The sequence below is a fragment of the Anticarsia gemmatalis genome, chromosome 17 (genome assembly GCF_050436995.1).
Source record: "Anticarsia gemmatalis isolate Benzon Research Colony breed Stoneville strain chromosome 17, ilAntGemm2 primary, whole genome shotgun sequence".
Taxonomy (NCBI): Eukaryota; Metazoa; Arthropoda; class Insecta; order Lepidoptera; family Erebidae; genus Anticarsia; species Anticarsia gemmatalis.
The window spans coordinates 9,054,757-9,066,960 of NC_134761.1; the positions used below are offsets into that span (position 1 = coordinate 9,054,757).

General features: G+C 33.0%; 1 protein-coding gene across 1 annotated transcript in view; it reads right to left on the bottom strand.

Annotated features, from left to right (window-relative positions):
- LOC142980200 (atrial natriuretic peptide receptor 1) overlaps nucleotides 1-9,891 on the bottom strand; it is a 53,093-nt gene extending 43,202 nt beyond the window's left edge. Inside the window, 2 exon segments of the mRNA XM_076125535.1 lie at nucleotides 6,149-6,314; nucleotides 9,674-9,891. Of these exon segments, the coding sequence (XP_075981650.1) occupies nucleotides 6,149-6,314; nucleotides 9,674-9,891 (384 nt within the window).
- Between the last annotated feature and the right edge of the window lie 2,313 nt (nucleotides 9,892-12,204).

Sequence of the window (12,204 nt, forward strand, 5' to 3'; positions counted from 1 at the left end):
GTAGTAATTCATATATTCGCATCATTTAAATGCCAATATTTAAAGTCTAAAAAATAAGAAAATTCAAATGTATTACAGTCAGAGTATCCTTGAAGTTTTAACCTAGTCAGATTGAACATTTTATTTAAAAGAAATGGCACGTGAATGACAAAGGGTTTGCCACCCCTGTTCTAGAAGTTAATCTCAGTCTTATACTTTATCGCGTTCTTTGAAACCCATTTATATGAAATGTTTTATAAAACGGTTGAAAATTGCGTATTTTATAAAACGCACAATGCTTTCAATTATTATCTATAGGTACCAGTAGGTAGTAGTAAATTTTAAGTAATCTATATAAATAAAAATGAATCATCGAAACGTTACATACGTTTCGATGATTCATTTCACACGCATAATTTTAGAACAACTGAACTAATTGGATAATTCTTTTAAATTAATATATATGCAACTTTCGGGACAAGGTTTGTATGGAATCGATGGAACAAATTTCCTACAAGAATAGAATCTCAACCCGAACGAAGTCGGGCCAGTCCGCTAGTAATAATATATAGAAGAAAGAATTGTATAAACGTAAGTTTGGAACGAATCGGCTCAAAAAGTACTCAATCGATTTAAAAAAAAATATTTCTCCCTTTGCCGTCATAGTAGTTGGCAGAAGCTCGTGAATTAATATCTCTCTTTAACAAAACAATTGATGAAATAATGATGTTATTCATAAATAAATTTACAACCAATGAACTATAAAAATATAGTAAGATTTTCGAAAAATTTTAATTGATATGCTGAAGTATTCAATCTATTCATTTACCTTAAAAATTTGTCTGACATTTCGCGTAAGCTAAATTAAAAATGCAAATAACAATTCAACATCATTCTATATTAATTTCGATGTCTAAAAATGTGAATTAATGTTTTAATTATTACTCAGTTTAATAATCAAATGCTTAACAATAGTCTGGATCGTTTAAGAAAATTAATTCATTACTTTATATTAAAATTAATAATTAATCACCTAAGTATTACTTATTACTTCGTCAAAATATATTTGTGTTATTTTAAAATTACTTACCATTATAAAATAAATTATTTCTCACTTGAATTTTAGTTTCGTGATCTTGAAAGTTTCGTAAATATGACGTAACAAAAGTGATTGATATAATAATATAAAGTTACGACATTATTAAATTAAATCAGAACATTATAATAGTTTTAGAAAATTTACTCTTAACTTTATAATGATACTTAAAACAACAAAAGAAAAATTATAATCTAAAAACAAAACACTATCTAAAAATAAATACTTAATGGCATTCTTCAATATTTGAAAAACGACTGGCCAGTGTAAAAAATAAATATAGCATACGAAAAAGGTTGCCTCTAAGTATTCTCTTATTAAAATTGAATGATAAAGCAGCATTTTTCAATATTGTTTTAAAGAAGAAAATTATGCAGCTTTTTTATTTTTATAAAAATAATAACAGTTTGTTAATGTAATATTAAACAACTTATACAAATAAATAATTCTTCTTAATTACTGTTTCACTTATTTTATTTTAATCTAGTAAATATATTACGTCCATATAAATGGTTTATATAGGCTACCATAAATAATATTACTAATAAACTATGTCAACTCAACTACGCCTACGCCGCTACGTGACTGCGTAGCATGTGCTACGAGCGTAGCAATGTGAGACTATAAATTATACACAAATTTCGTTAAAGCAAATATTATACTATTTTGGGTCCAATTTTGTTTTAAAATCTATTCTAAATGTCTGATATTAAACATATCTGTATTTCCCACCTCCGCAATTTTATACAGTGAATTTGTGTTATTTGTTTCATTAGAGAAAAAATATGTATATGTCGTCCCACGCACCAGTTTTTCATATTTATACAGTGCTTTAAGGTATACTAAATATGTTGCTACGTGCACGAATAAAAAACGGCTGAAGCAATTGCGGCGACACATCCAAACTAATAATAAAATAAAAAAATAAATTTAACCCATTATTGTCCCACTGCTGGGCAAGGGTCTCCTCCCGTAATAAGGGAGGGGTTAGGCCTTGAGTTCACCACGCTGGCCAAGTGCGGGTTGGGAACTTTGCATGCCCTCAATAAATGTATGAAACAAATTTTAGGCATGCAAGGTTTCCTCACGATGTTTTCCTTCACCGTTGGAGCATGTGATAATTATTTCTAATACACACATAACTTCGAAAAGTCATTGGTGTGTTGCCTCGGGTTCGAACCTGCGACCACTTGCGAGGGAGGTGTCAACTTATACCACTCGGCTATAAAATACGATGAAAATAATAAAAACAATGCATTTTCTTTCTTAACTAGCTGTTAAACATGACCGGAGGAATCTATCCACTAATCAAAATATAAAGTGGTATTTATCTTGAAATTCAATAAATAAATATCATTGGACAACTCACACACGGTCATTTGATTTCAAACTAAGCTGATCTTGTACTATGATAACCAAATAACTGATAAACATACTTATATACTTCTAAATAAATACTTATATAGATACATTTACAACCAGGCTCAGAACAGATGTTCTTGCTCATCATACAAATTTTTTATGTATCACAAGAATTTGAACGCGGCGTTTCGGTTATTTCGGCAAGCTGACCACGCTAACCACTGCAGCACTGTGCCAAACGTGCAATTATTCGAGGAAAACAGCAAATCATGGCAGAAAAAAACAAAATAAAAAATGTATTTTGACCGGCAGTTTGTTGTACCCGGTAGAGTAATAAAAATATGAGGGAACAGTGTAAATGTAATTCACAACCTCGTTATCATACACAGTTTATGAGTCTAATGGGAGGCTACCTCACTTCAAATACCATTAATCCTACTGTATAATGTAATATAGGTTCTAGGTAGACTGTTGCTAAGCACTTAAACGGTAAAGAGAAACTGTAACTGCTTATCTTTTCGAAACTTAACTAAAAACTGTTGAATGTTTTATACATACAGTTATGTACGCACCTACAGCTTTTCGCCTATACCCTTGACTTATGAGAAACGTAATTTATATAATTACTAGTTGAAGGGGTAAACGTTGTTCGTGCATATTATTTTTTTTAAAAATAGTGCCACTTAGGGGTATGAAAAATAGATGTCGGCCCATTCTCAGATCTACTGAATATGCTCACAAAATTTCATGAGAATCAGTCAAGCCGTTTCGGAGGAGTACAGTAAATAACATTGTGACATGGAAATTTTATACATAAGATTTTGTGAACTAATTATTGCGCTGCGACGGATAATAATATTGAGTGAAACAAAAAAGAACCCGGTAAAAACCTTCTAGGAAAATATTTAAGGGAATATTTCCATAGACAATTACCTTGATTAGCCACAAAGACTTTTATACTTACAGCTTCTGAGTTAGTCTCCTTTGAACATCATTCTTTTTGGATCTCTAATGACGAATATAAGGGCACTTGTAAACCAGAGCTTTGAGAGACGCGCAAAGGCGAGCAAGACTCAGCCAGGGCTATTTCTGAACGTTTTCATTCAAAACACGAACTTTATAATAATAAACTTTCAAAAATATGAATTTTATATTTGTTTTTTTACTACAACTTAATTAATTGTTTTAATCAAAATTTTAAACAGTAGGGACTATGCATATTGTAATAGACGAGGGATATAATTTAATAAAAACAAACCACTTTAAATTTTCCTTTTTTATATTTATTAACTGCACGTTTGGCGCAGTGGTTTAAGTGGTCACCTCGCCGCAATAACCGTAGCGCCGCGTGTGGCGGGTTCGAATCCCTCTTGGGACAAATATTTGTGTGATGATCACAAGTATTTGATATTTGAGCCCGGATGTCAATTTACCTATTTAAATATGTATTTAGGAGTATATAAGTATGTTTATCAGTTGTCTGATTATCATGGTACAAGCTCTGCTTAGTTTGGAATCACAAGACCGCGTGTGAGTTGTCCAAAAATATTAAAGTATAGTAAAGTAAGTGGCTGTGCTTTTTTCAAGGGTTCTTATTAAGCTGACAGCTCATTAATAAATAACTACTTAGAGTACTTAGCTAGTTAAAAAAGCTTAATTTACTCGTGATAACCTATCAGTACAAGTCCTAGCTCACAAATAGACAAATGACAATTCAAGTTGTAGTCTTATTTATTAAAACTGCTGCATATTATTTATGCTTTTAGGTGGATTTATTAAAAGTGATTTTCAGTACCTTTGATTAATATCCATAAACAGAAAACTACAACTAACGACTCAAGGCCTAACCCTCAATACTGGAAGAGACCCTTGCCAAGCAGTGGGACAGTAATGGGTTATATTTATTTATTACTATTATATTAACGCCGAAATAGAAATCACTTGACTCCGAAAATAATGCTGTTACTTGTACAGGATATTACGTATTTAGAACTTAAACCTGATGTATTTTATGTTAATTAAAGCATCTTGTCTTCACACGGGAGCGTGACGTGAAAGTCTACAAACGAAACAGCGAGATTGATGACACGCACGACAACTCACATATCTTGAAATAATTTACGATTGTACAAATTGTTTTACTGTTCACACGTAATAACTTAATATATTCGAACATGGTGTAGTAACAAACATCATCATCATCAGCTTATCCTCTCTTCCAACTATGCGGGGAGATTTTTTCGCTTAGTCTCGTAGTAACAGACAGTGAATTGAAAATAATTGACACTATGATAACAATGATGATCTTTGTGACCATTTCTTCTCCTAATCAGAGTGGCACTAATACGCCCCGAATTGGCCTGTATAGCCAAAAGAAAAAACAATATATTTTCTAACAATAATAAGCAAATACGATTATTAAGATATTTCATAATAAACCTATGCGTAACATTAATTGCGATTTGAATAACGTACACTAATTAATATTATCTATTCCACGAACCATCTCAATAAAGTAAGTTAATATCGCTCATTGCTTTGATATACAAAGGTTATAAACGTCAAGCACAAAGAGGGACTTATTTAATAACCAGAAGAATACGTAAGAGTAATTTCCATTCACTGTTGTTATCTTGGACGATTGCGTAAAAACTTACGAGACTGTATTTCCTACTAGCCACCGCCCGCGGCTTTGATTGATATTGTATTTTACTAACGCTCGCGGCTTCACTGCTCTATGGTTTTGAAAGAAAAGTGAGTAGTCTTCGCTTTTCTCGTCGAAATTTAGTCGCTAATGCGTAACATGACAGTAAGTTTTGAGTTGCTAGTATAGTTTGAATAAGAAACTACCTAAGGTAAGGTAAAACGTACCGAATGTCACATCCATCTATCAATTTTTACAAGCCACTTTGCAGCATTAAACTCGATGCAGTGGAATTTGGCATAGGTACAGAAAATTTAGGTCTAACCTTAGCTAGCAAATGTGATATTATTCATCGGGAAAAAGGGATCACAATATATCAAAACGCGTGTATACTTTATCTTTTACTAGATTTAACTAAAGGAAGCGGAACAACTAAACAAACTAGAATTTTGCATTACGTTGCCGCTATAATTCTAGAGGCGGTTTCAGTAAATAACATCTATTTTTATATCCGAACTGCGCACTACTTCTAAATATAGAGTTGTGGTATCTCCTAGGTTGTTTGTAAGCTGTACAGGACTAAATCTCCCTGGGGATCCATGATTAAAGCTACGATTAGATGCGACACAGCTGACATGCGCTATAAATACAAGTTACGTAAATAGAAAGAAACTTTGAACGCGTATAGTACAAGTTTATGAAAACAATCTGTGTTCTGTATGTTGTGTGTAAACAATACTCCAGATGGTGCCTAATCAATTACCTATCAACAAACACAGCATTTACACGATAATAATGATATAATACCATTATTGGTGCATATATACCGACTTACTTTTCTTTCACTTTGTAATCTAACAATGCGCAATATGGAATAAATAAATTTTTGACGCTATTTGAGGAAGCAATGTTGTAACATTTTATCATAAATTTTCATTACAATCTGTTAAAAAATACTCCTACCGTAAAACAATAAATAAACTCAAAGTATAAGTGCTACCACACTTAAAACAACTTTTTAAGGAACAAACAACTCCAGAATTAACGTCGTTTAATAATACTCTTACCTGATCTCCCATGCCAGTGATGATAGGAGTGTTCCAGTAAGCAGCCAGCCTGGCAACTGGCTCAAGAGCGAAGGCACAGGCTGGGCCGATGAAGGCGATGACGTCATCCTTGAAGTGCATGTCAGCTGCTAGCCCCGGAGCTATGGCGCCGGAACATGACGGATAGCTGGGAAATAAATAATAAATTAGTAAACCATTAGTAACCATAGTATTATTGAAACCCACTTGAAGTTTTAAGTAAAACGCTATGCGGAGAGTCAGATTCTTATAAAAATACTAGCTGACCCGGCAAACGTTGCTTTGCTTCAGACCTAGTCAATATGCTCACAAAATTTCATAAGAATCGGTTAAGCCGTTTCGGAGGAGTATGGCAACGAAAACTGTGACGCGAGAATTTTATATATTAGATAATTTTTCGTATGCTCAATTCGTAAAATATCATAACATGGCGTCCCATAATAATATAATGCATTTAAATTACTGTGAAGTTAAAAATAATTCCTTTAAATGAAACAAAAATTAACAATACTTGCGTAATCCACCGGTACGTCATTCGCACTTCCACTCATTTATAAAATTGTTAAGCTTTGAAAGAAAAACACAAATAAACATAACTCACTCAAAAGATACTAACATTAAAGCCCTTTCAACATTCATAATCAAAAGATGAAAGACAAAACTAACTAAATTAAAACTTACAGGGTAAAGTTCTGAACAAAACAAATAAGTAGTTCTACATTCTTCTTAAATCCTTAATCAACATAAAACAAATCCTTGAAAACTAAAAGTTCATCTCTCTGTTCCTTTGACAGATGAAAGAGGTCACTGACCTTTTCCTGCCAGTATTTCAACGGTATCTCACTAAAATGTGCGTATATTTTCAGTACTTCAGGTACATAAGTAGATTGCCGGCAAATTAAAGTATTAGTACTGTAAAGCCTTCGTGTGCCTGAAATTTTGCGAACAGGCTTTGTGTGAACAATGAAACGGTATGGTTAGATTTTTTTTTACATTTACAAATTAATTGGATAACGAAACAAAGGAATTTTGACAGATTTAATCTAGAAGGTTTAAAAAGAGTGAAAGTGATTTTCCATAAAATATTAAGAATATTATACATATTCATTTTTGAGTAAGATTTTAAACATAAAGTAATATAACATCTCATTTACAAGGTAGATCCCTGCTATATTTTTATTTTATTATTCTTTAGTTTATGCTTATCCCTATAGGGCAACGGTGTGATTCTATACATACATATAATCATATACGTAGGTATTTAGATATTCGACAATTCAAATCATGTTATTTCAAAAGACTCCATCTTTATATACAAGAAAGTCGCAGTAGTAAATCCATTTTATGCCTTCAATAGCCTCCAACTCCATAAAAAGCATCCGGCCCAATCAAAAGCATATCGGTTTGAATTCTATGAAAATTTATTCTGAACATGGAGGGGTTTATTGAAACATCCAGGGAGGTAATAGAGGCGATAAAGGCAGTGCATGAGAGGAATGTGAGTGGATGCCGTCCCACCAGACGCTTTACGACTTGACATCCGGAGGGAAAGTATCAGTGAAGGTAGGGAGAGACGAGAGAGGCCGCAGCCAGCGAGATGTTCAAGGTCTCTGAATATTGTATAAGAATACTGGAAGCGTAAGTAAATTTGGTTGTTTACTTTTGTATTTTGAACAACATTTGGCATAAAAACTTTACCTTTTATACAAGAATTATTCTTGTTTCGATGTAATGTACTTATTTGTTTACTTTTGATTCCATAGAATTACAAATTTGTCGACTGTAAACTATAAACTTTGCATGAATACCTTAGCAGCACATTTAATATTATATCTATTTGCCTGCCCACCTGGGAACGAGGCTTAATATTTACGTAACTTATAACATCACAATCATATAGAAATGCTAGCAATAATTATATGAAGACTGAACGTACTTGAGGGCTCGCTCAAGGGGGTAAAATAAATTAACACCATTGTAACTGCAAAGCAAACTTCATTAACTCTTTTGAAATGCAGTAATGCACTCGGTTCTCATTAACAATGCCGCTACCTCTACCGGCGTGGCTATGAAATGGTATTGTATGTAGAATCAATCAGTATAAGCAATAAAATGTGCAAGTAACTACGTCACACAATAACTTAAACGAGTCTTAAATTAAAAAGCTTAAGTCCAAAGTAGTAGAAGTAGTAAAAGAAGCCAAAGTAAGTAAGTTGATTGGAAAATGAAATTCTAATAAATTTTTGACTCATGACTCATATTGAGGCCAGTTCGATTGTATAACTTATGTTTATGCGGTAGTTTGAAAACGCTACAAGTATGTAAGTACCTAATAGCTTGCAAAAACGCCACGCTCTGCCTCCGCTATTCTATACTCACAGGCTAAACTTCAGAGAAAATGTTCGCATTGAAGTTTATACATCACTTTAATTTACATTACTCTTTTATGGCACCTAAAGTAATGGAACTCTTCATAGTTGAATATTCTTTATTACCAAAAGGTACAATTTGTTTTAAAGCTTGCGATGTTAAGTTTAAAAGGTGGTTGTATTACTGAAACAACTGTTACTTTTGATATTTCACCATGTCACGTTAAATGAATCCGAATAGTCGTTTCTTGGCAGTCAATTTTATCAAAACTGGAAAAGCCTAAAATATCATAACTTTTAAGTTATTTGTACAAAATATAGAAAAAACATTTATTAAAATAACAACAATGCATTATTAAAATAACATCTTAGACTTACAATTTTTCTTACAAATCTTATCTGAAACATCGTCATTGAATTGAGAGCAAAATTTTATACATTTATCTCAATAACAGTCTAAATTATTATCAAGTTGTTTCGTACAAAGAGAAAAGCAGTAAAACATTACAATTTCTCATCGTACCTATCCTATAGAGTTTCTTGAACTTAGCAATTGTGAAACGGACCGTAAATAAGAAGCTTCCGTCCATTACATTAACTTGTTTCACAATAAAATACAAAAAACGACGCTCGCAAACTCTGATCAACTTTCAAGAACTTTCCGTAATGAGCAAAATTAAGTCTAAAATTTGTTCGAATACTTTTCTTGGGTGAAGCCATTATAAAGTAGAAATAAAAGACCTAGAAGTTTTGTGAAAATCTCTCCTTTTTATTAACGACTTGTCACTTATTTTTCATATAGGTATATGGATTGATTTGGATACTATGGATATAGTTCTGTTTATAAATCGAATTAAGAAATTATATCATTTACTGAGTTATATGCATTTGCGGCTGAAACTGACAAATGTTAAACTGTGATGAGCATGGATGTGCTGACGTTGATTTAATTAATTTGTGCTTTATCGTTCCAATCCCTAATTATCTCTACGTGCAGCACAATACTTCATAGTTCCCAAGCCACTCTATCATATCATTATAACAAACGTTTTGAGTCTGATTGACCTCATATATCATTTGTATAAAGTCCCTTTAGATACACATTTCAATTAAAGTATAAATCAAGCTACATATTTACCTTCCCTGCACCTTCTGCAGTTCAATATTATGATGTGCGAGGAACTTCTCGTTGACCTTGTCCAGCGCCAGGTCGACTGCAGGGCCACATCGCTCCAGGTCGAAGGGGGAGTCCAGTCGGGAGGCCATCAGCACCCCCACTTTGTACACTACTCGGGTCGTCGCAGAACTTGATAACACCGGTACAAAGATCAACAGACATGATATTTGGAACAACATGATTGACACTGATGGTTTATAACATTGTATTTTAATTTTTAACGCATCTATTTTGGTTATTTTGTGTTCGGTATTATGGCTTATTTTAAAAGTGAATACTAATTTATGTTTTCACAAAGTTAAATCTAAAGTTATTTTTAGTCCAACGTAGCTTAAGAACAAAACCTAAGTGAACTTGAGACACAAGTGTTTTTGAAGCCAAGAAATTCGAGGACAAAAACTAAAAGACTGTTTATTATTCACACAAGTTTATTTCTGAGTTTAAAACTAAATAATTCTTCTCCTTAGCAACTAATCAATCCTAAGCTTCAATTTAAAATACACCTCCTAAGTACAATCAGCACGTCAAAACATACAACACATACAACGAACTAAGATCGCGAAAGCTCTGGCGGTCCGATCATAAGTGGACACGACCGACGCTCAACGACTCGCATCTCAACTGACTCTGAAACTGTAATACTGAACATTACAGCCACCGCGGGGCGTCGGGGGACGCAACAGGTATACACACTTTACCCTTCAAAACACGTAATTGATACGAATCCTCAAAAACTCAAAGAAAATATTGTTTAACCGACTTTGTAAGCTCTGTTTAGTAAAGACGAAATTCTTGATAAATCACGGTCTTGAATATCGGCGAAACCTAATCTAGTAAAACAAAAAAGATTATACATATCCTTGCATTGTTTTCTTTTTCATAACAGTCACTTTTTTCATGTATCATGCACATGTTCCTGTCTTGCCTGACCACCAAACTAGCTTTCGGGCTATAGCATTACTTTAAAAAACGTATAAATTAAAATATAATGATCGTATATTTATTTCCCCATTTAATATTTATACATTTTACCTACATTTTGCAAGAATTACATAAATGATTTTGTATGTATATTGTATGAATATAAATCAAGACTTACGACAAGGTACATCAGTCTGTTTATCATAAAAGGAATCTTCACAATCGTACGATCTACATTTACATATTATATACGTGTATCTCGCTGTAACAACTTGCTCTCATAAATCTCTTCTCTAATTGGTTAAACAAGGCATCCAGTTACAATAGGTAACACAATCTGCATAAATGTATGCAAAACGCTGAGCTTATGCCGCAGACGTTATTAGAGTTAGCTGCCAACTGATTTAATGCCTTCAAATGGTTTACTAAGCCTACGGACTAGGATGGAAATTTATTGCTTTAGTAATATACTTTGTTGTTATTATAACCGACTTGTAGTGGGTTACTTATGTCTTTATTATGCAATAAACTAAAAGAAATAAACTTCTTGTAACTACTTAATTATAAGAGAAAAGTTTGTTGAAATCAATATTTTACATGAATGGATAATATTTTTCAAAAAAAATATTGATAGCGGTATTTTTCATTCCATTCTTCTTAAATAATATTTCCAGCTTATCTCGAAAAACAAATGTTAAGAGTGAGTTCATACAGTGTCTAGGTAATTGAGGGTATTATTCGGTTAAGCCGCTTTTATTAATTAAAATTTCAGATACCTGTAAGGAAAATTAAACATAAAGCACTCATCCTCGTGCTACTAAAAGTAATATCAGAATCTAAAAATACCGCCGGGAATTTTAATTTCCTCGTTCGTATTTAGCCACCCTTTAAGGGTAACTGCGTAATGAGCGCTGAGACCGCTTACATTGAAGGAGGTGACTTAATTCGAAGAAATTATCTTGCTCCAAGCACTTCCTTTGACAAAAGAAATTACAAAGCTCCGTATCGTAAAGTCTGCCAATATCCTTTCAGTTTATGAGCTGTTCAAGTGTTCATATTATTGCTATTAAAATTTTGACGTCCCGCCAGATTGAGTAGGGTTCATATATTAAAAGTTCTCAATATTGGGACACACGTGTATACAATTTTTGTGGGGGTGAAGGGTCGCCTGACATTGCGACCTCGATTGTAGCAGAGAAAAGCAAAAGTTTCTAAGAAGCTTGTCAAACATCATCGTGTAAAATGAGTCTCGTGCTGTAAAAATATTTCACTTACAAACTGAGATTGAATTCGCTCCCAATTTTATAAGCTCGCCTTAGGGATTAAAAAAATGGCGATACTAGGTATTTCTAACGAGGAACAAATTCTTAGAATTGTTTATTTCTACGACAGTGCAGCTGGAGTTTGTTTTTGACAAATATTTATTTCATTTTGATACTTCGGTCATTCAAAAGATATCGTGACTATTGATCACACCATACCATGTTTTGGCCAGCATGAGAAGAAACCATTTCTAATTCCGGAAGAGGGCCTTCTCATATTTAGTCGGTAATGAGTAAACTTACTGTTTA